This window comes from Columba livia, chromosome 8 (assembly GCF_036013475.1).
Source record: "Columba livia isolate bColLiv1 breed racing homer chromosome 8, bColLiv1.pat.W.v2, whole genome shotgun sequence".
Taxonomy (NCBI): Eukaryota; Metazoa; Chordata; class Aves; order Columbiformes; family Columbidae; genus Columba; species Columba livia.
The window spans coordinates 15,671,017-15,695,955 of record NC_088609.1 but is presented as its reverse complement, the minus strand read 5'-3'; the positions used below and the strand labels follow the sequence as shown (position 1 = coordinate 15,695,955).

The 24,939-nt window shown below is 47.5% G+C and overlaps 1 protein-coding gene across 1 annotated transcript in view; it reads right to left on the bottom strand.

Annotated features, from left to right (window-relative positions):
- The window catches only part of PRRX1 (paired related homeobox 1), a 42,521-nt gene that overhangs the window by 4,284 nt on the left and 13,298 nt on the right, over positions 1–24,939 (bottom strand). Inside the window, exons 2-3 of the mRNA XM_005498851.2 lie at positions 5,055–5,230; positions 4,186–4,367 (exon numbers count right to left, since the gene is read on the bottom strand). Coding sequence (XP_005498908.2) covers positions 4,186–4,367; positions 5,055–5,230 — 358 coding nt within the window. The remainder of the gene's footprint in view (positions 1–4,185; positions 4,368–5,054; positions 5,231–24,939) is intronic.

Genomic DNA, 24,939 nt, shown 5'->3' with positions numbered 1-24,939 from the left:
TTTTCTCCCTTCAAATCATGTCTTTATTCGTGAAAAACACTACTTTTGGCAACAGAGGCTGAACAAAGATCTCCAAGTCCTTTCTTATCCTACCAAAAATTTGCAAATCTGCTTTCCAGACCACAGAAAACTTGCTTAACGCATGTATCCCAGGTTCTGTGAAAAGCACCCCCTGCTCCAAAAGCCAGCCAACTATCTGACGTATTGCATTTCCTATACATAGGTCCACAGATAAAACACAGTTGAAAAACAAGGAGTGAACTAGAGACGTCCATTTAATGCAGCCATCGTGTTCAGGACGAAAACATGAATGCTCTTCTGGAGGCAAGTCGGGTCTGGTGCTGACCCCTTCCATCTGCCTGAGGCTCTGGGAAACACTCTCCTCCACCCATAGCCCAAGAAAGCAGATAGCTTGCTTTTTCTGCTTTTTAATTTTCTTTTATTTTACAGCACTGATGTCCACAACTGGAAGAGCCTTTGCAACAGCAAACCTCCCTTGAGGGATGTGGGTGTTTGCTGTATGCCCAGATCCAGGCAGTGGATGTGCGTGCTTGCCCCAAAGTGCTGGTGGTATCATCTCTGACTTTGCAGGGCAGAGCTGACCTGCCAGGAATTTAAATGCAATTCAGTGCTCTCTGAATCCTCAGCATCCACGAGATCCAGATCAGGCAACACTAGTAGCTACCATTCCAGGCCAAAGAAATCCTATTTCTCACTTTAAAATCAGGAAAAAAAATAACTTCTTCAGAAAGGAACATCAGCACTAGTGGAAATAAGGCAGCTTACACCCACAGAAATTACAGGTAACACTCACAGATATACGGCTGCTTACACCCATCCAGGGAAAAACACCAAAAACTCTCCCCAGGAGAGCAAACATTCAGGACACTTTGAGAGTCTCTAACAGCAACTGGAAGGATATGGATGATGGACATTAAAATACACACATCAAAATACAGATATATCCTTAAAAATACAGACTTATCATTTTTTTAATTTATTCTTTTGGAAGAAGCCAAAGCCCTTCAGATAAGAAAGCCATGGCAGCCCCGAGCAAATGAGCTGATGAGGAAGAGCTGTGGAGCTCCCTGTGGTTCAGGGGTGTTGGACTCTGCCCAGCTTGGGGTGCACCGGCTGCATTTCACAGGGGTCCAGGACAGGACGGATTGGTGTGCCTGGGGCTTTCCCCAGCCGGTCACACATCCCCCTCAGTTCCCTCTCTGTGCCTGGGTTGGTGACATTATCCTCTACCCTGCCATAAGTCAGCAGCAATGTGAGAAGCTCAGTGCTGCCTGCAGAGGCATCGCAGTTTCACAAGCAGCCATTGCCACCCAGTTCCACAGCATGCATCTCTCCCAGGTTTCTGTGCTGGAAGAAACAAGAAGAGCCTCAAGGATGCTCTAGATTAGATAAAACAGGAATTTTCAGTCTCAGGTATAAACTGTTCCCATTCAAAACCCATGTATAACTGCTGCCCAAGTCCAGTCTAAAACTCCAGGGAGCCTCCTGCTCTCAGCTCCCCAGAGGTGTGGGAAAAATTTCTGTTGCCCAGTGAAATCTCCACTAAACCAAAAATCTAAATGAACAGCACCCAAGAAGGCTGCTTCCAAACACTGGTATGGCTTGAGGGTTTGGTCCAGAGATTCTCCAGAGTCTAATAAGGGTTGAAGACACCCTGCTGCCCCCTGCTCTGCCCCATTCAGGCACAAAGACAGCCTCCTTCCTCTGCTCAGCTGCCTGCTTTCATGAAACACAGAGGAACATAATGTTTCTGAGACCTAAAATCCTTCTTTCAAATCTGGTTTTGAATGGCCCGTGGAGTCAAAGGTTGTTGGAGTGGGAAGTGCAAGCTGACAGCGCGACTGAGAGTCTTGTTTTCTTAGGAATCTATGCTAAAAAATGTCTAAGCAAAACATTTCAACTTCAAAAAAATAATAGTATCTACTTGGCTATCTATGTGACACAGATTTGCAAATAGCTTTGGTTGACCTGTGGCTGAATATATTTGGAGAATAAACATACTGATTGAAAACTTTACCCACATCTAAGAGTAAAACCAGCACTGGCCCTGTAGCTCTCAGCCCTCTCCCAGACCAGCCATCCATCAGGGGCTGGTACGGCAGCGCCAGGGGGATGGAGAGCAGGCAGAGGGCCACGTAAACCCTATGCACAGCTGTTTTTCACCAAGTGTCCAGTACTTTAATAACCCTACTCAGTTCCAAGCCTTAATGAGGCTGTGACAACCTGGCCCAGGTACCCATTAAGATGATCACAATTGCTAAGAGATGACCTGTAGGATTAGAAAGCCTGGGAAGCATAAAGCATCTGAGTGTCTTGATCGCCCCGCATTGTGGCAACCAGCTTTTCTGCTTCTCTGCCAATGCCTCCTACGCCTCTGCGGGGCCACGGGAGGGCGACAGTCCATCTTGGTTTGGTGTGTCAGCCACTGGTGATGGCTGTAAGCTGCACATGTCTTTGCTGAAACATCTGGGCTTAAGACAAGGAGAAGACATCAACACAGTAAGAATGCATCTCCGCACTGTGGAAAGGCTTCGCCAGGTCTGGACCTCAGGAAGAGAAAACCATCTCCCTTGCTTTCCTCATTTGCAGGTCCCTGATGCCTTGGGTTTCTCATTGCCCCAGACAGCCCTTCCCAGTGTGCCCCTGGAAGTTACCTTTGCAGGGCCTTCTCCGAGAAGCCGTTAGGAAGCCTTTCATGTAAACAACATCTTGGGAGGGACGATCTATTTTTAAAAGTGTTAGAGGCGGAAATAAGGCACAAGCGTTCAAGCAGGCATCTGGTACTGTGACCAAAGCAGACTCAGTGGGGTAGAGAAGGACCTGTGCTTCTCTCCCCTAAACTCACTAACCCAAACTCCTCTCTAGGATGCATCACCGAGAAGCACTTCACAGTCAGAAAGCCTAAACCTCAAAAGAGGGATTTTGCCACACAGCAGTCCTCAGATAAAATCCAAAGTACAAGGGCCATCTCTAAGACCAAACTGGTGGTCATCTAAAGCATCCTATTCAGTAGCTGGAGCAGGTGAACCTGTGATTTATTCTAGAGCTACAGGGTGGATGAAGAGAAGCCCATGGCAATGAAGCAGCAAACTACCAGGGAAACCACATGTTTGCACACCTAACTGTGCAAAAAATGTTTGGGGTGCAAGAAGGGAGTCAACGTGACTGAGGAAGAGAGGTCCTGGGTCTGGTGTGACTCCCAGAAGCCAGTGAGACAGCTGCTTGTGATCAAGTCAGATGAACAGGAAGAAATAGAGCCAAAGGCTCCCAGTCCTGACCAACAATGAAGCCACTGTGCTAAAAAATACCCACCAACCTCATTTTTAATTGCCTACAAGCCACAAACCAACACATCCTGTGGATCTTGTGTCCACACCCAGTTCCTGCTGGGCTGTGGATGACAGAGAGGAGGACAGGGAGGCCTGTGACATCCATGGACATCCCAGATCCTTCGAGCAGACTGAGGCTGCCACATCTGCGCTTCTTTCCTGCCACCCCTCAAGCAGTGCTGGCCACAGGAGACGGACACTTACTGGGGGCAAACCACAGCACAACGGCAGAGCTCGTTCACACACACACTTGTGCTCTAGCAACTAGAAAGAAATTGATCACCAGTTTAGTGCTGACCATTGAGGGAAGGATTGGGAGCAACATGCATGAAGGGAGGGAATTCTCAGGCCTTCCTTGCATCCCAACCAGTAACTGCTATAGGACAGCCACAGAACTCCCTCTTCTGGCCACTGTGTGGTGGCTGAACCTCACCAAGTGCTCTGCCATCACCTCTCCTGGATCTGTGTCCCATGGAAAGGTTTCCTTGCTTTAAACTGGATGCATTAGGGAAGAAAGTGCAACTCCTTCTCTCTCCATGTATTTCTACTTGATTCTCTTTCCAAACTTCCTGAACTGCTGAGAGAAAACACCAAAGAAGAAGTCGCTTCCTCCCACGGAGCTGGCTGCCAGAAAGCCAGAATGATGCTGAACAAAGCCCACCTTGCAAGTCTCGCAGCAAGGTAGCACGGGATGGGAACAGGTAATGAAAACCAGTGGGGTGGTCAAACTGCTGTATCCTCCAGTTGTCCCACATGAATATAAGCAGCCCATCAGAACTGTCTGAGGACCACTCTCAGGCCGATCGGTACTATGCCAGAGGGGTTACTCACTCACCTGTAAGGCGAGGTGGTACCCCAGGACAGATAGTCAGTGGGTCTCGGAGCTGGGCGAGGTACTATGGGCTGCTCCACGGCGGTCACGTCCCCTGAGTAGGATTTGAGCAGAGAAGCATTCTTGCTGGCCAGCATTGCCCTCTCGTTCCGGCGAAACTTGGCTCTCCGGTTCTGGAACCATACCTGGGGTGGGAAGCGCACAGACCCAACAACCATCACAACCAGCTCTGCTGTGACACAACAGGACTCTGCAAAAGCAGGCTGCTTTGGCATGCCCATCACTGGAAACTCTAATGACAAGACAATTCTTAAGTACACCCTGATAAAGCCCTCATGCAAGGAACTGGCTCAGGGAGGTCCCTGAGGGATCAGGTCTGTCCTGTGCTGTAGGCAGCCAGGCCTGCGAGTGCTGTAGATGGTTTGCTTTGACCTTCAGAGGGTGTAGGCTTGCAAGATAAGAGCTGAGCAGCTCAAGATAATGTGAGCAGCCTGAGCACAGAACATCTGACATCCTGGCCTTGAATGAACCATATGAATAAGGCCAGGTTGGACGGAGCTTGGAGCAACCTCATCTACTGGAAGGTGTCCCTGCCCATGGCAGAGAGGTTTGAACTAGATGATCTTTAAGATCCCTTCCAACCCAAACCATTCTGTGAACACATCTGACTGGGCAGGTGGTAAGTACAGTGGCAGATCAGACCTGGCAGTGCTCCTCAAGGCATGGCACGCTTGGGACCGCAATACAGCATGACCCAGAAGCTTTGTGACCCTAGTGTGACACACAGACCTCAGGAATTTCTACTGCTGTTATGGAATGGCCTCATGACCACCCAAGGTGAGGCCTGTCTGGATACAAGCTGTGGCAATTACCTGAACTCTGGCTTCAGTGAGGTTGACTCTGCGTGCAAGGTCTTCCCGTACAAAGGCATCGGGGTAGTGTGTCCTCTCAAAGACCCTCTCTAATGCCTGGAGCTGGCTGCTGTTGAAGGTAGTCCTGTTCCTTCTCTGCTTTCTTTTCTTCTTCTCTTCTGAGTTCAGCTGATCATCTAGGAAATACAATTGGGAGATGTCACAGGCTAGAAAGCTAAGAGGCCACAGTGATGGGGTGAAAAACCTCAACGGTTTCAAGATACAAAGGGCTTAGGAAGGGCTTGCATAATTTCCACACCGCACCTTAACCACGCTGCATTAGTCCCAGTGTAAAAAGGAGGTGGAAAGTGCATTGACCAAAATAATTTATTTCCCAGCTCAACTACAATAAGACTTGTACCAGCTCCCTCAAGCTATCCCATGCCTCAGCTTCCTTATCTCTAAAAAGAAACAAAAAAGCCCAAAACACATCTCCCCATTCCTGACAACCCTAGAAGCCTTTTCTGACTGCAAAGAATCATGAACCCCTGTTTTCTTGACTTCAAATTTCCAAAGACCACCCTCACTGGGACATAATACAGCCCTCTGGGGTGAACATAAGTCCTGCACCAGCTTTTACTGGGAGAAGATGTGTCCATTCTTGAGCAAGGAAAGCACAAGGAAACAGCTATTACTCTGGGCTTGACTACAGCCAAGGTAATGCTGTTCTCTGTATGTAGCTCCAGTTGGCTTAAATGAGGACTAAGTTTTCTTATCCTCCCTGCATCCAGACCGAGAAGCGTCAATTCAGGCAGAGATGGGGAACTGTGAACAAAGAGGTGTCAAACAGTGGAAATGAAGCGTGACTGTTACGGGCCTGAACAAGAGACAAGCATGATGGCCAGTTTCATTTGTATGCTTGCAAACCAAGGACATGGAAATACAGTCAGACAGACACAGATAGTATTGTAATTGGGAAGCAAAAACCCAGTCAGAGAAAGCTGGAGCATAAGCACGTTGGATATTGTTGACTGAAGAACAGTCGTGCACTCTCCAGCACCCCCTGCCTTGGCCAAGCCAGCAAGGTGGTGAGCACCAAACCGTGTGACCATATTGTTTTGTGCCTGGTTTGTATTTCTTCCAGCAATAAATCAGTACATCTACACATCTGGAGTCAGACTTATCACTACTGCCTGTGCCTGCAGTCACTGGAGCAACATCAGTGCTGAGATGACTATTGAAATGGCTTTTCTTAGCACATGTTGCACATGCCACTGTAGCAGCAGTGATGGAGCTATCAATGCACAGACACATGTGGGTAACACAGCCCTGTGCAAGCTGCAGGACTGGTGCAACCATCACCATGCACTCGTCCTTCTTCAAGTGCTCCAGCGTGTGTGGGGTCCCACCAAAACCACCTCAAGTTCCTGCAGCCCCAGCTTTTAATGCACCCAAGCACAGTGGGCAAAGCCCCAGGTGGGCAATGTCAGCGTGGTCCCACTGTCTTATGTAGAAGGACAGTAGTCATATCTGGGAGGACCTGAGCTAATACACGTCAGCATGCATTAAAATATATTGATCGTAGTATCTATAAAAATGCATGTGCTAGTGAATTAAATTTTAAGCTAATCACTGAGCACCTTGGCCTAGATGACAAACTCACCACTGAGAGTCCAGGGCTTGACCTGCTATATACAGTTGCAAATATCCCCTTGACGATCATTCCTTTTGCCATAGACAAATATGACAGCTCCCCTCGTCCTCCTGCTCTCAAGGGGGTATGTAAGGCACCGGGAGAAGCTGATAAGGAAATTAAAGTCTACAGTTGTTGTCCTCACCACCTGTTTGTGTTGCTTTTCACAGCCCATCTGGTAACAGTTACTGCACCTGAATGCCTTTGGAGCAAGGCCCATCCATCTGGGAACAAAAGGACATTCCTCTTAAATTAAAGTAGGTTTTTCAAATTCCTGCAGGTTTACAGCTCCTTCTCCGACAGCCTGACAATCCCCGCAGACTCCTTTCCAGCCTGGGGATTCCTGGGTGCAAAAAATATGCCCTTGGTTTTCTTGTATCTGAGAGGAAGTGTTTGGAGACCAGTTTTTAACAGGCATGTTGAACTGTAAAGCTGAGCTGGGAAGGGACTTGCAGAGGCAGGAACGTGCAAGAAAAACAAATGTGCATGGGAATTGCAGGGCATTAAAACAAGGCTACAGGTGAATCTGTCCCACTCAGGTGGTGGGAAGCGAAGTGGTGAAGCAGAGGGATGGGATTTAACCGCTGCAGAACACCAGGCACATACTTCTAGGTGCTGAGGGCGTGTTTATTGCTGTCACAGGGTCCATCCCTTATAAAGAAGCAGAAAAGTCCTGCATGTTCCTCTCTTGACTCATCATCAAAGCCATTACAAAAAGGGTTAGCGCTTTCCCCCTGGCTCTACTGGCGAGCTCTGATGTAGATGTAGTCGTGTACCGCACATCACAGCAAACAGCGAAAAACAAGCCTCAGGGCACCATCGTCCCTCTGAATGGCAGACACATTGCAAGATCAGCTGCTGTAGAGAGGCCAATGTCAACATGGGTGTCTGGCCTTCTTCTGAGTTCTCCATTTGATGCTATTTTCTAATCTAAACCCTGCCTATGTGGACTGGATTAACAAATCAATAGAAGCCTTTGGGACCCCTTGGAAATCCCCTCCAGGCCTTTGAAGCATCAGTTCCTGCCCAGAAGAGGACACCCGGCCGGAAGCTGCACAAGTCCAAGTTCGTCTGGCCATCGCTCAGATCCTGCGTGACAGTTCCACATGAGGAAGGGTGAGCACATCACTCTGGGGAGCAAGAAAGGCCAAAACCCATGAAACACTGGAGAACAAGAATCCCTCCTGCCAAGCACGTTAGCACAATTTGCCTGGTTTCCTCCTGGCGTAAAGTGAGACACCGGTGATTCACAGCTCACCTCGTAATTACTGGACCCAAAAATAGCAGGGCCAAGGAATGGAAAGTCGCAGGCAGTGGCCGTGTTGCGGTGACTCATGGTCGGTCAGCACTGGCTAATGCACCTCCAGCATGGGCTGGCACGGAGCGGGGACGTGAGTCACTCCCTTTTTTCCAGGATGAAGCTGGATGGAGGTGGCTCAATGGTGAAGCACAACCTGTGACAGGAGGGCTGGGATTTTGAGATCTCTTTTCACAGCCCCTCTGGAAAGCACAACACAGCTAGATCCAAATGTCTACAGGAGTTACTTCGGTAGCAGAAAAAAAAAAAAATGATAGTTGTATTAGCAGCCCAGAGTGCTGCTGGGTTGATGACTCCTTGTGTTTTGCCATGCAGACATGCCATATGTTGACGAAAAACTGCTAACAAGGGACTGTAGACGCCTAAACCCCAGGTATCTGCAAATGTCACCTTGCTCACAGCAGTGACCAGCTGCCTTCAACATGTCAGCAGGGTATTTTGGTTTTTTCTGCCATTATTTCTTTATCAGGAAACAATGCTGAACACTGTAAAATGGTATTCCTAAATAGTGTTGACAGCACTAATGCCTGAAGTCAGCAGAAACAGAGAGAAGAGGAAAACAGCTTTAAAGCTTTTTAGATGGGTCAGAAGTCTTTCATCAACATTCTTTTAATCAGAAATATTTTATTACAAGCAGTGTTCTCAAAAGCTGAGCTGCTTGCAAATGCATCCCCCAGAGAGACTGAAACGCACGTTCTCCTCTCAGGAACCCGATGCTGGAAAATCTGGGAATTCATTTCAAAACCCCAACCTCTCATGTTGGGCTGGGGAATTTTGTTTCCTGTTTCCACATTTATGTTTTTCCTCTGTTACTTCTACATTCACCCACAACACACCCACAACATGCAAAATCTGGTGTCATACACAAAAGCACTTCTAGGATGTACCATAGCATTTTCAGTTGCTCCTGGACGATACAGTACAAAGTGTCCTGTCCTTTTTCCCTTGTTCATCATGTCTCTTCTTGCAATGGGGCAGATCCGAACTCGAAAACTCCCTGATCTAGGTTCCTTTTGGCACACTGGCTGTCCCAGTGTCCATGCCTGTCACTGGGGCACCGTCAGACGGCTCCTGTTGGGATGCTGCATTCAAAATGGAATGAGTTACAAAGCAAAACAGAGTTGAGAACCAAATGCCTACATATAAGTTACACGATCAGTATCTTTTCCACCAATACTTGCAACCACAACATATTTTGGATTTCCAGTTTGCAAGAATGCTTGTGCATACTTGCTTTCATTCCAGGTCAGAACAAAAACTAACTTCCAGATGGGATTTACATTGTGTGGGCAGTTTTGAAAAGTTTTGATCAGTTCTATTAAGTCCAGAACCAGCTATTGTAACATATTAATTGGATCTCAATTGAAGGTAAACAATTGGATTTAATTAAGTGAGCAACAAACACTTAACCTCAGTATCACACATGGTAAGGCAGGAAAGATCTGTCACGTCAGTTATATAAACCGAGAAAGGATTCCAGAAAGAAAATAAGGAATCACACTATAATCACAGCCTTCAAAATAAGAAGTTACCACTAAAGTTTGAACACAGATTAAAGAAAAACAAAACAAATTCTTTCACAGAGAAAAAAAAAATCAGAAACTAAAACCCCAGCAATTAAAATCTCTTTCAAAATTAAAAAAAAAAAAAAAAAAAATCTTGCCAGCCAAAAAATAAGAAAGTTTTATTTGGAGTAATGGGGAAAGAAAGGAAAAGGAAGACTAGAAGTGAGAGGAATATTTTTCATTTGGTTTAAAGTTAAATTTAAAGAAGACTGAGAAATATTTCTGCAGGCCCCCCCCAGCTCCATGCAGACTCCTCTTCCCAACAGCAGCCGTCCAGATAGTTACAGCCCTTTGCAGGCTCATGTTCCAGTTTTAGCCGCACTCTGCTTTGCTTACAGTTCATTATATCCCTCCAAAATATTGCAACTCTTTCGGTGCGGGGCAGCTCTGTCAATTTATAAAAAAACAATAAACAAACAAAACAAAGGCAAAAAACCCCAAACAAACCAAACAACAACAAAAACCAAAACACAAAACAACCACCAAAAAAAATACCAACAAGAAAAAACAACAAACAAAACCCCAAAAAATGTTTAATCAAGGCACCAGGAAGGGGAGTAGGAAGCAGGACAGGGACATACAAAATCCACCTGATGACACAGCCCTATCCCAACTGATTTGTGACGGGTCTCAAGTGACTTTGCACTCGTGTGGGATGCTGGAGACAAGCCAGCGTGCCACAGAGCTGGGGGTCCCACCACCCCTGCTCGCATAAAGACAAGATTGCACCCCATCAAGAGATAGTGCTGAGCCCAGCTGGGGTGAGGTTCTCCCTAACTGAGACCATCTCAACCTGAAAAGCCACTTTCCAGCCTGAAAACATCACTTTGGCATAAAATGGGAAAAAGCCTCACATCTCTATTTTCCCTCTGTTTTCTGTGTCTTCCACCACGTGGATAGCCAGATCCATCGCTGGATTTGCAGCTTCTCTTCTCGAGCATCGCCTGGAAGGACCCCGCTCCTCCGGGCAGCCAGAGCCCATCGGCCGGCAGCATCCGTCACCTTTGCCAAACGTGAGCAGGGACAGAAAAAGGGCAAGGAGACGCACATGGGTAAGATTTTGTGCTCAGAGCTGCCTGAAGTATCTTTCGAAAACCTCCCAGGAGAGAATGAGTTCTGGTTTATATGTATTTCCATGCATGAAAAGTATTTTCAAATGGAAATAAGGTTTAACTTCAGGGTACGCAAATGCTACGCAGAGAAGTTATAATTACTCTACAGCAGACATCACAAATGTAGGCAACGTGGCATGAAGATGACACTTAAAATAAAACTAAGTACATTAAGGTAGGAGATGCCTATTTGCCTATTAAGTCACGTACTGAAGCCAGCCCTGATGAGCAGCAATACCAAACCCGGCCATACAACCACGATAACAGCAGGTTTGTGTTTGTGATTAGAGGTCAGACTATGGAGATTTTGAACTATCATTTTTCTCCTATTACACAACACCGGCTGAGCTTTTTTCTGATCTTTGCTGTTTGTTTGGGTTTTTTTCTGCACCATCTGTGCACAAGACCTCAAATTATTTCAATTATAGAGAAAATACAAGTGTCTGAAGTTCCAGCCTTGTTAAGATCACAAAGAACACAGGACAAAAATAAGGCAAAGAAACAGATGCAATAGTTCTTCTAAAAGCCTTCACTTTCCATCATCTCATAAACTAATCAGGTTCAATTTTTCCACACACATAAAGTTATTTTGTGCACAGAGAGTGGGAATTCAGAAAGGCAATACTGAGCTTTAATATTAAATGGAAATGTGTATTTTCAGCATCACCCACAGGACTACAGCAGTTCCTCTCCCAAGTGTCTGCAATGTGGAACCTATCAGAATAATTTTTAGCTGACCGCATACAAACAATTACATATCATTACCAAGCTGTGAATAGCTTTTGCATGGATAGCATGCCTGCAGTCTCCTGTCGTGCTTGGCTCTGCCTGCCAGACCCAGGGAACTCGCTGAGGTCCTGCATGGCCGACGGTGAAGCCTCCAGTGTCCTGCACCAGGATGGACCTCCTGCCTGTGCCTTGGCCAAAAGGGACATTTCAAGGTGGGTTTCAAGGCACAGCACCAGCTGGCGACTCTCACCCACCATGAATGAGGTCTTGGGGTTGCTGCCTTCCTGGTGGAGCACCCGTAGACATCTCTGAGCTTTATCCTATGGCAAACGTAAGACAAACCCTCTTTTCAGGGTGGGTTCAGCTCTGGTGCTTGGCCTCTCATCTGCTGGGAACCTGCAGAGCACATGGGCAGTTACAGTGGCTAAGATGTGCATCCTCCCTAACCACGTCAACGTCCCCACTTGCTGGAGTTGACAGAAGAAATTACGCTTGTAAAAAAAAAGTAATCATGATGGAATGGAAATTCAGAGAGTCTTGCTGGAAATACATGATGGTAAGTGTTAATTACTGGGAGAACAATATTTGCAGGAGAAAAAATAGACATCCTTTTCCAGAAATTAGTACAAAGCCATTGAAAGTCCCCCTAGATCCCACAGACCAGCCCAAGTTCTGCTGTAACAGCTCTGCTTTTATATTGGCTAGGGTTTTCCTTCTGGGCATCCTACAGCTCATAAGGCACATGGCTTAGTCCTGCTCTTCTAACAAGCCTTTCCGCCAGGTCTCGGGGTCAGAGCGTTCCCATAATACAATAAGCACTGTATGGATCTCATAAGCTCCAAGGCACAGTATGTTATGTGTTTGGAATTCCTTGTATGCTTTTATACTTTGTTTTACATATTGTAATTTTTATATGCATTACCACATTGATCCTTGGAAAATTAATTTAAAAAAAAATATAATCAAAAGCAAACACATATTTTAAAAGCCTGCCAGCGGCAAATCACATTCTGTGAGACTGCACTTTGTAACTGACAAAGAGACCAAACCACCAGACCGTGGCAGCGATCCAGCGGGGTAGATTTACCAGGCTCAGGAGGGGACAGGATCCAAGGGGGCTGTAGTCCCCACAGAGTCCCTCATTAGGGGAGCGCGATGCCGCAAAAGCCTTGGACCTGTGACAGAGGAGCAGAAATGCAATCGCACAGCCAAACCCCACCAACATACCCAAAGGTATTGTATCTAAAATGGTCTGTGCCTCCCAGCGCAGCACTCCTCTGCAATGACGTCCAGCCGCTGGTGCCAGCGTGACCACCAGACCTTCCCTGGAGAACTGGAGCACCTCGGCCATCACAGCTCCTTCCTTCTTCTTGCATAAGACCCAGGATCAGTGTGCTTGGCAGCACAAAACATACGTGAAGTCACAGCTTTGCGAGGTCAGGGGTTTGATTTCCAACACCCACATCCTCTTCCCATCAGCTCCCCTTCCCATGCCATGTGTTCTGATGTTTCATCTCAGGAACGGCATTCACGCAGCCAAGATCAAACTTCCTAACCTCCACCCTGCTCCATCAGTATTTTCTCATTTCCAAAGCCGCCTCTCTACACTCTTGGCCCCCTCCCTGCCCTAGTTCATTCCAGATAACTTCTTTCTCCTCTCCACACCCTTTCTTGTCCTTTCTGCAAAGGCTTGAAAAGCCAGACTGTGTAATGCTGTTGACCCCAATGTGCATGTGATGAATATCTAAACCACCACAACAGATGGGAATATTCTTCTTAAAGAGTCACCACCGCACTTAGCTTGACCATCTAACAAGGATTTCCCATGCAGGAGCAGACTGCGCACCCATATCCATGCCCACCTGGATACCACCAGCTGCCTCAAAGACAGTGGCAACAAACCATCATGACAATCGGACAAGGACAGGCTGGCTATTCATCTATTTTCCACCCTGCAGCGAGCTCTATAGGGTTCACGTTGCAGAAAAGGCACACAGTATTATTTTCACCTGCTTCCTTGCTGGATTTACCTGGTGTCCCTTTTTCTTTATGTACAGAGGCAACCCACAGACCTATAGCTGGATCTAAACAGGTGTCACCTATGCCCCAGGTTTCAGGGATCAATACACCCCCTTTGATGCCAAGCTGTTGGGACAAGAGTTCAACAAAATACAGAACAAGTCAGGGAGACTCCCCCACTGTAGGGACCAAGCACAGGGTGGATTTTGACTCCTTCCATAAGAAGGAGTTCCTAGGAAAGAGCAAAAACAATACGGTACTGGTGCTTGGGCCAGGTGTTAATGGGGTGTACTGGAGTCAGGAGCACAACACAGACAATACTATGGTTGCTCCAGCCCTTTGGGATCGCACACTTCAGTCTTTTCCAGGTCTCTCCAGCTCTCAGAGCAGTTCCAGAGACCAAAACAGAAACCAGTTCCACTCTCTTCTGATGGCCACAGATTCAGAGGGTTGACTGTCCCTGCTAGTACTCACATAGAAGGATGCATCAGCAGCCACAAAGTGGGGACCCGGGAGCCCCCTCCCACTGCACACCCACCTGAGCTCTGGGCAACACCACTTCTTTTAAATTTTCACAGTATCACAGTATGTTTGGGATTGGAAGGGACCTCAAAAGATCATCTAGTCCAATCCCCCTGCTGGAGCAGGAACGCCTAGGTGAGGTTACACAGGAAGGTGTCCAGGCGGGTTTTGAATGTCTCCAGAGAAGGAGACTCCACAACCTCCCTGGGCAGCCTGTTCCAGTGTCTGTCACCCTCACTGAGAAGAAGTTTTTTCTCAAATTTAAGCGGAACCTCTTGTGTTCCAGCTTGATCCCATTACCCCTTGTCCTATCATTGTTTGCCACCGAGAAGAGCCTGGCTCCATCCTCATGGCACTCACCCTTTATATATTTATAAACATTAATGAGGTCCCCCCTCAGTCTCCTCTTCTCCAAACTAAAGAGACCCAGCTCCCTCAGCCTTTCTTCATAAGGGAGGTGCTCCACTCCCTTCATCATCTTCGTTGTCCTTCGTTGCCGTTTCTTTATAGTTAAAAAAAAGTCCAAAAAATCCTCATGAACTTTAGCTAGAAAACTTTCTAACAGGGAAAAATGGAGATTTTTTGTGAGAATCAGATAAGTGTATAAAGAAAAAAAAAAAAAAAAAAGGAAAAAAACATTTTTTAAAAAAAAAAGGGTTACCAAGACAGAAAAAGGCTGCTTCGGCAGGGATTAATTTTCAGTCCATATATACGTTGCAGACGAACCACTTAAATCTTTGAATTGGCTCATTTCCAAACATTGCGGTAGCCACAAGAGTCTGCAAACGTCACCCAGCAATCTCCTGCCCGCACCGGGAAACACTGACTCAAGCTGACCGGCTCCATGAATGTCTCTGCTTGTTCAGGTCCCCGCGAGGCCCCCCGTGCTGCTCAGAAGTGCCATCATTAAACAGCCCCGGCCCGACTGGATCTGGAAATTCACTTGGACGCCTTTTTTTTTTTCATATGTGGGACCTGCGCAAGCAGACAGACAGACAGACAATGACCGGTGGGATGTGCGTGCCAGCTGGCCCCACCGGTAGGTAGAAATGCTATTCTCAATGGATATTTCATCTGTGTATTGTTGAAATATCCAGGACTGCAAACTGCATGGCACAGGACGACTGTGCTGGGACCACAGGGCGCTGCGGGCTGGGAGAAGGGGAAGTGCAAATGATGGCAAGAACATTGAAACCAGCTCTCCAAAGGCTATGCTCCTGTTTCATTAGTGTCCAAGAACAAATGTGTTTCGACCAAATCAGACCATCACTGCCATTGCCCCTACCAAGCAAACTGGACTGAAGCCACTGCAGACTCTTGCTTAGAAATCCAGATTTTGACTGTTAATGCATTTTACGGGTCCCTCTTGATCACAAATGGAAAAACAATGGCATCTGAGATCCAGAAATAACAAAATTTGAGCCCAGCTCTCAGCACCCAGCCCACCTGCCTCTTCCAAGGGCTGAGCATCCCAACCAGGAGCATGTCCCTCAAGTGGGGGATAAAGGACCTTTACAACGCCTATCGCTATGGGAAGGGAAGGGATTAGAACATGTAGGGCCTTTTCCAAACAACTCTTTCTCTTTCCCAGGTCCACAGTGAAAACCTGCTCTTCTAAGGTCAGGGGACAGGGAGGAGGGACAAGGCTATTGCTGGGCTCTGGAGGCTTTTTGCTGGACACAGGGACATTCAGCAAAACAGGGGGGTGGATGGGACAGACCACAGGCTCCAGCATGCTCCGCTGCGGGATGCAAGGGGAAATCAGGCTCAGATCCACCTCCAACCTTAGTCTCTTCTGGCCGGCAAATGCATTTCACATTAGCTAATAAATTGCTACATCTTATGTTTCTTTGCCTGCTGGAATGATGAATATTTTGGAATGTATTTTGAATGGTTCCCTGCCAGAGTCAAACAATTGTCTAGAGATTTTAAATCAAAAGGCTGAAAAATGGAAACCTCTGTATTTCCACAAAGTTCACTGAAGTTTGAAAAGCACAACTTCCAGCAGAGGAGGCAGAATAATGATTGTCAGAGCTCCTGCGAATTGGGGCAAACAAGGGATATGTTGGAAATGACACTCCCTAGTACAGAGTAATAATCTTTGCCTCCAGGTGATGAATATATTACAGGATATCTGCTTATTGCTGCCCTTAATCTGGCTGAAATGTCAGATACTGTAACCTGGAGGATCCGGCAATTTAGGACACCTGTACTGAGACGCAGGATATCTCACCACAAAGCGCTGCTTTTGGTTTGGCACAGGGCTAGCTGACAAGTGCTGCTGTTCTAGCACAATTTAAGAGAATTTATGCCTTTTCAAAGGCTCTACCTAATGAATCACATCCTGTGCCAGACTAGCCACATCTTCACCTAGCAGAGGAGTATCTCGAGGTGGCAGAGGTCGAGAAACACCACTAAACTGTACCCCATCCCCGTCCTCCGACTGCTGCATCCCAGCAGCTGCAGGAGCCCAAATCAGTTCATGGGGACGACCGGTCATCACACAATGAGGGCTGAACAAGGTCAGCACAACCCCAAAGCCTGGATGCAAAGTCTCCATCGATAAAGGAGACCATAAGTGGTCTGATCTCATCGGAGCAGCTACGGATGGAGTGGGTCCAAGAAATAAGTTGCTCTCTCCCCCACGGAGATGGGCTGTCTAGACACATTGGCAAAGCCGCACTGCCGAGTTTGCAGGGCTGCATCCTTTTTATACAAGAAGTCTGTCATATATACAGCCTGTCAAATACACCGAATTCCTGTCCCCTGGCCTGTTAGCATGGGCATTTTTTCAAACTTCCTTGTGTCAGTCATGTCCACAAATGCCAATTACACTTAATGAGAAATTTTTAAACAGTTTGTTTTGGTTTTCCTAGGAAAACATCTTACCATTTTTTTTTATCAACCTTCTGGCAAAATAATTTTCTGGTTATTTCATTATGTCAGTTTTTACTAACAATTAAAGTAAAAGTAAAATAAGCCAAGGTACTTTTAGGCCAAGAAACACTGATACGAATTTCAGTGGAAAACCTAGTGAAAAAAAAATTCTCTAAATAATAAAAAACTATTGAACAAAACCTGTGGGAGTCAGGTGATGTTTTTCACTCGGAAAACAGCTATGTTTGAGGATATTTAGAGAAAGTATGCCTAGCCTCAGGCAACATTCAACACAGTATGTCAGCGTATGTTTGAAACCATCCCTCCTGATGAACAGCAGAATGAGGGCTTTTGGCCCAGATCAGAGCCCTCCTGAAATCAATAAAAGACCTTCCACCAAATTCAGGCTCACAGGCGTATATTATACAGACTTCTCCATCATCAGAGGATCCACATCTAGGGAAATGTGTGTCAGGACCGGTGCAGGTTGAACATCTTGTGCAAATTCAGTCTTGCCCCAGGGGGAAAGGTGGCCTGACAACATGAATTCACCATGTCTCTGCCAGACTTGTGTCCCTGCCGCCCCCACCATGCTCCCAGCTCTCGGTGAAGCTGTATTTGGGGGAAGAGCTTTGGGAGATGGCAACAAAACCAGCAGGAAAGCAAAGGTGGGGACAGCAGGCAGAAGAGCAGGGTGGGTTTTGGCAGCCAGAGAAAGTCCTCAGCTCCAGCTTTCCAAAGGACTGTGAGGAAGCCAGCCTGCTCCTCTGTGGCTCCGTTTACTTCTTTGCTTCACCTCGCCCATCTGTTTAGACATCCCACTCTTGGAGGACGTGTTATGCCAATATCTTTGCTCATAACACATCTAGTAGTCCCATACTTAAAGGGGTGCAGACAAAATGCAAATCACTACAAAATAAACCAGAAGTGGGATGCATTCACATTACAATTGTGCCATTTATGCTGTTGAGTTTCACAGCACGGAGAATAAATTAAGAGCAAGTAATTAAAGCACTTTCAGTATATCGTATAAAGGTATACAGCAGCCATTGCATTTCAGTTGCATAAGCAAATGCTAGCTGGTGTACTTGTGAGTATTGCCGACAGCATTTTCTAGTCATCGTCAGTCCTAACAGTGAGACTTCATATCAATACTGGCTCTGCTCTTCACCCTTTGCAGAAAATCTGTCGGTTCTGATTCATAAGTGAGGGCAGATGGACTTATTTCAGGTTAGCAGGGCTCCATAGCAAGGTTTAGCAGCAGCCCAACACCTGCTTGGCACTGTCATGTCCCTGTGTTAGGGCTTCTCCAGCACGTGGCTCCTGAAGCTCAGGCTTGGTCCCTCTGGGTCAGCCACAGCCATGGCCGTGTGACAGCGGCTGAGCCAGCACCGTGCCCTGGATCACCCACTGCTGCAGTGCAGTGGCTCCCTCAGCCTCGTCAACCTACCAAACCATCAGCCCAGGGTTTGGATGTCTAGGCTGATTTAGGCAGAAGTGACCACAGGATGGGCTTTCCACTCCACTCCACTCCACCTACTGCAACCCTTGAGGGGACTTCTGAAATCACCTCGCCCTTAGGGGAAAAAGTTCAGCTGCTCCTGGCTGCTCACAGAAACCTCAAGAGCCTTCCACATCACTTGGGAAATCTCTGCCAACCTCTCTGGTCACAGAAGCAAGTGTTCAGGTGACTCCTTGTCAGAGGTGGCTTCCTCCCTTCTCCTCCTTGTGCAGCTCTCCATATATCTCCTGGAAAAGGGTTCTGAGGGTGGACACCATGGCTCAGGATGAAGGTCCTCTCCTGCCAGCCCCAGGCTCCCGCCATGCTCTGGAAGTGCTGGCAGTAATGCTGTGCAGGGACTGGTGAGCGGTCACAAGCGGCCAGATCCAAAACTCTTGGCCATAGGCCACCACCAGCCCGCACCCTGCAGGCACACCCTCCAACCATCCCCAGCCCGCTCGCACCAGCTTTCCAGGCTCCCCCTCGGTCACAGCAACTGAATTTATATGGAAAGACTGAGATCTCAGCACGAGAATCCAGTGTCCTAATTTGCCAACTGTACCTGCAGCCTGAACAGAGCCTGGATTTTCTGAGATGGGTCAGCTTCTATCCCAGGCACGAGGTACAGCTACAGAGTGGTGCTGGGTGGACCGAAACATCTCCCAGGCAGGTCCTGGAGCCTTTGCATATTGCTATGCAAAGAACATTGCCATGCAACGTGGTGTAACAAAGATCAGAGCACTCAAAGAGCCACAAACCAGCTCAGAGAGAACTAAAGCAGAACGGTTTAGTCCTGAAATAGGTCCTCTTTTTCTTTTAAGCGCAGCTCATTAAATGTTTGCTGGAAAAACAGAAAAGCATTTTCCACAGAGAAGAGGACATCCAAGAAAAGCCCTTTCGGACATAAATTGGCAAGAGGCTCCCAAGCATTTATCTTCAGCATAGAATGTGCTCTGTCAGGAGGGCTGTAACTAACAATACGCCGAAAAACATGCCACAGACTTCCACTGTATTTTATTTGGCACTAAGGGGTTATTCCTCAGCACAAAGTATTTGCAACTGGCATTGGTTAAACGAGAAATTACAACCTTCAAAAGACCTATTTAGTGTCAGCTGCAGAAAGTACGGAATTTGCCATCGGCTTCGATGACAACAGATTATGCCCCATAAAACACTGCAAACATGCTTGGCTACAATGCTCGGCATGAGCTGCCAGTTCAGCAGGGGGACGGGGGACTCGGCGCTTCTGCCCCTTCTCAGGAGGCTGCCGCCTGATTTAGGACTGGTGAAACCCCCTCCCCAGCCCTCCAGCTCACATGCCTGCCAAGTTCAGCCACAGGGCTTGAGATACAGCAAGCGACAGCCTTGCAAAGCTGACAGACAGCTCACAAAGCTGGACTTGTGCTGGATCTAGCCAGGCTGCAAAGAACCTCCAAGCCACACTGCTGTATCTTGCTCCATTTGGAGCAAAATACCCCAAGTCTGTTAGCCCCACAGCTAAGTGCTAAGGAGGAATAAGAGGGAATTGTCTCATTCCTCTGGGATGGACTAAAGTCAACAGTATGGATGGCTCATGAGGGCATGGAACCCAATGGGTAGGTTACCTGGCTCCATGTCCAAGGTGGTGATTTGGGAGCTCCATCACCTCCTGATCCTGCACAGCTCAGCTACATCCCAGGATGAGAGACAGTTGTGCTACCCCTGTCCCATGGGATTATTCTCACTCTCTGAGAGGAGGAAAGAGGTCTGCAAGCACACTCCCCAGGCCTTCAAACCTCTTTCTACTCTGGCTTGCTGAGCGCTCCAGAAAAGTAAACCTCAGAGTCGGGAAATCTTCCTGGTGTTTGCTCAGGATGAGTGCCTCTCTGCAGAGAGCGTGTATGCTTGCGGAAGGGGAAGACAGTCACCTGGTCCCGTGCTATCCGAGATAACCTGGAAAACGTGACAGAGATTCTTGGTCCAGAAGCAATCACTGCCTCAGCTCTCAGAGCAGGTTCCAGAGAGGTCAGCCTGAGCTGGGTTTTCCTACCGCAAACCCGGAGCTCATTCAGCGAGCTGTAAAATGCTCCCACCCACACGCTCTGCACGAACTTTACGGTTTCCTTCCCCACCCCAATTCAGAGATGCACAGCTACAGCAGACCTAAAGAGACAAAGGTTTATTGGGCAAAGACCAAATGTTTACCTTGCCCTGGCAAGATATTGAACCATTCACAGGAGTAGTGCAGCAACAACAAAAAGCAAAGGGGGAAAAGGAGACTTTTTGCACATTGTTGCAGCCAGCAGCCTGCCCTGTGTTAGCACACTCCACTCCAGCACTTGTAAAGCCCAGATGGCTGCCTGGCATCTGCAGCCTCTGAGTTAACCCCTGCTCCTGCAAGCCCAGGAATTGTCACTTGGCTTGAAATTGTGTGTGAGTCTTTACTGGGCTGGGGGAGAATGGATGGCTTTGCCCTGGCTGTGCCACCCAGTGCTGTTCATGCACAGAAAAAGCAGCCAAAACAAGACCAACCTAGATGTTCGTGGACCACAAGCTGGACCCTCTGTAGGAGAGCAGCATCGAGATGTACTTTTTTTATCCCAGATATTCACACAACCCCAGAACCTGAAGCTTAAAAACAAAAAACTAAAAGCCACAGTTTTTCAAGGAGTCACAGAAATGCTGAGACCAGATTTTGGTTCGCTCTACTGGCATGTGACATCCATGCAGTAAGGGACATTCCTCCCATAAAGGCTTCAGGCACTCTGTTAGCAAGCCAGGCAAAAGCTGGTGTCCTGGTAGTAAAGGTCTATCGTTAAGCCAGTTGGCCCAATTTTAAAAGCTGAAGTGTGACAGCAAAACCCATCTGCAGAGCCCTTTGATGCTCAAGCCACTTGCCACCAGGCACTACGTACAGATTGAAATGCCCAACTTGAGGCAACCACATAGGAAAATCTCAGCCATTTCCCGCTCCAGAAGTCAGACAGCATTTTCGACAGGGCAGACCCTGGAGCCCTCTCCTAGCTCTTTGTCTGGGAATAAAAAGGCCTTTAAACCCACTCTCTTTACACAAAGACTCAAGGGGAGACCAAGCCAACACTGTCAAATGATTGTATCAGAATTATGTTTTATTTCCCAACATCTGACGGGAAGAAGCGTATCAAACCGCATGTCATCTGCTGCCACCGCCTCGTTCCTGCTCAACTCACAGCAGACACAGCGATCTGTCCCAGCTTAGATGCTGCTTTTACTTTGCAGATAGTTTAAGTGCCCCTGATGAATAGGGATGCTTTCCTGAACCAAAAGCAAGAGGAAGAAAAACTCAAGCCTTCACATAAATTAAACCTAAGTAATGTTTGGACCAAATCTGTTCTCAGCATTAGAAGGATTGTATGAGCTGGAGACAAAAAGCTTTTAAGCTAGAGAATTCATTCCCTCATCCCTGATGAAGGATGGATGGGTTACTAAAACAAATATTACATTTCGTTCTGGCTAACAGCACTCTGATCTTGCCTTACATGAACAGGGAAGGCAAAAGCACTCCTAATTATTATCATTTACACACAGATGATTTCAAGTCCTCTTGCTTGCTGAGCCGGGGCTGTCGCACAACATGCAGGTTTCTCCCACAAACCTCTTCTGTTGCTCAGGCATTTGCTGTGCAGTTGTTCTGACCGTTTTACTGGATCTATCATCCTGGCACAGAGGTATCCTCCCCAACCTGGCTGTCCCCGGTACCTGAGCATCAGCCTTTCCAGCTCTCAGGTACAACCTGTCACCAAAAACTGCCTATGGCTCCAGTTCTCACACAGAAAGGGCTTTGACTTCTCTCAAATCATTAGAGAAAATGAGCCTGGGAAATTTCAAGGCTTGAAACCCAAGAATTTCAAAAAGTTACTACTGATAGTAACCAAAGGGGTAATACCTCCTGTGTTTGCAAGAGCAGAGAATACATTTGCGTGGCACAGATACTGCTCCCAAGCTATCAGGTGTCCCACTGTGGGTCTTGCCTTTAAACTGTAAAATAAAGTGGGAAAGGTTGTTGGAAAACCACATTGAAACTCTCTTCCTCTCTCCTGGCTCTCCCTTTTCCTTGCTCCCTGTGCCAGCTGAGTTCAAGGCAGGCTGTGTCTTGTTCAGAGTGTCCCTTGCCACGTTGGAGTGAAGCAAGTCACAGATGGGCCCCAGCCCTTTGAAGCAGCCACAACAGAGAGGACATCCTCTCCCCAGGGACGTGCCACGCGGGGCTGGCCCAGCCACCGGGACAGCAAAGCCACCGTGCAACGTGTGGCAGGAAAGAGGCAGTGACGGAGGAGAAGCTGTGGACAAGAGCTTGCTCCAACCTCCGGCAGGAGTCGGGCACCCGCTGAGGAGGCTGTGTCCTCAGCTGGGCTGCTTTGGGCACTGAACCCCTTGGAGGTGCCTTCCAAAAGGGCAGCCCAACTTCCCCAGCTGGTTTCAGCTGGGTTTCTGGAGAAATCGCTTACAACGATTTTTTTTTTGCCTCTGATCCCCCCAGCAGTTTTTTAGTTGTTCGCCAGTTTCAACCTCAATTTGACAATTTGAATGGGAACTCTGAAGATAACTCAACTCCTACAATTTTAATGAAAACCCGATTGCTCAGTAAAAGGAAAGAGGTGTTATTAATGCCAGCGGTGAGGGATCAAGCAGCTGGGTAGGCCCAAGCTCTTACATGACACTCAAGAATCCAGACCAGACCAGGCCACTGTTCTGCCAAAGCGAAGGGAAACCCCAGCAGAGCTCAGTCTCCATTGCTCCATGGACATCCCAACCTGGAGGTGCACAGCAGCAGGAACATCATCACCAACAGTTGCCTCCTTTACATCACAATCCACACCATCCTCGGCAAAACCAGAGCGGGAAGAAGCTGGCACTCAGGACGGGCAAGCAAGCCCCGGGTTTTAGTATGGATGCGTCAATCTTTATAACTATTAAACCAGAAGTAAGTGGAGAGCAAGGTGGTGGGGAGCACAGCACCGACTGAATCTGTGTACCCTGTGCAGGGAGGACAAGCAGCCCATGTTCCTGCGGGACACTGGCCATACCAGACCATTCATCCACCCATGTTTCCCTCCCCTTTCCGCAGCCACAGCCCTTTCTGTGGGCTGGGACCAGTAGATGGCACCAGAAGAACAGAAATGCCCCTCACTCCTGGCCTCTGCAGCTCCTCAAATTCTCCTGCAGCATCACGCCCCAAACACAACTGGGCACTGGTGCCAACCAAGGGCTTTTGGCTCTCTACTTTAAAAAAGGAAAAAAAAACAAAACCCAAAGTTGTTTCTTTTGATTTTGAGACTTATAAAATCTTCCCCTACCTCTCTCAATATAAATGATGCTTTTAAATGCAAAAGAAAATCAAAGTGTTTACTCAAAGCATCTGCTTTCTCCATAAATGCTTTAATTTGGAGGTATCCCCCCTTCACCTGGAACTCACAGAAATTTCTTGCCTGCTAGAGTTGAACAGAATCTGTGTTTCTCAATGTAGAAGCAATTCACCCAAAAAGTGCCTGACTACATTTCTAGGTAGGAAGGTGCCTGTCTCTTTGGCTGTTTTGACTGTCAACATTGCTAAAGGAAAATCTGGTACTTCTTCCCAAGCCGCTTCTGCTGTTAGCTAAAGCAAACATCCTTGATCCTGGCGGGTTAAGCATCCTCTCAACTCTCTCAAAAAAAGCAACAGGACCAGTTTGGGTCAGGGTGGGCATTTCTCCCAGAGGTACCAGCCTCTCTCTTGCACACCAGATAAGCAAGAATTTTTATCGTAACAGAGAGGCTGACCTAAAGCAGGATTAACAGACAGGGAACAGCCTGCAACAAAATCCAGCCACGTCAGAGCCTGTTCAGGATGACCCTACTCACACGAGTGCCTTGTGGTGCCTCCTGATTGCAGCAATGAATAGCCACGTTTTCAGGAAGAACTGGACGACGATGCTGATGGTCTCCAGGGACACTCGCTGCAGTGAAGACAGGACTCTCCAGTTCCCAGCTCAGCTGCAAAGTATGACGAGGTACCCGAGCACAACACAGTGATGCTGAACACCCAAGAGCTGTGGTGTGGGAGGTTTAACATGGTCATAGAGGTGCCAGGATTTTTTCAGAAGCTTAAATCCTGCCGGGAGTCAATCTGAGACACAAATTCTGAGACCTTCTGACTTCTCACACCCGGACTGAGTCTTGAATATGGCTCAGCCCAGCAAAGTTTTAAGAAGAGCTAAATTATTTTGATCTTTTCCCCTCATCCCCATTATCAATCATACCAAAGCAAAGCTTAATTGCTCCAAACCATTTGCCAAAACATTTCTTGCCACATTATTTTACTTGACAGCCCTTCTAGAAATGGAGCACATTTGGAAACCTCTGCATTTCCATTCTCCTTGACCAACAGTGTGTGCACAAGCACGTGGCTATGAGCACTGAACACTGGTCCTGGGAAATGCCCAGCCTGGTGGGGTGGAGGAAGGCTCCTGTCCCCACGGGCCAGCCATGAGGGCTTTGTGCTATGAACACTCTCGGAAGAGTCATCTTTTCATGGTCCGTTGGGTGTTCCTGGTTTCAGTGGGCTCCTCCTGG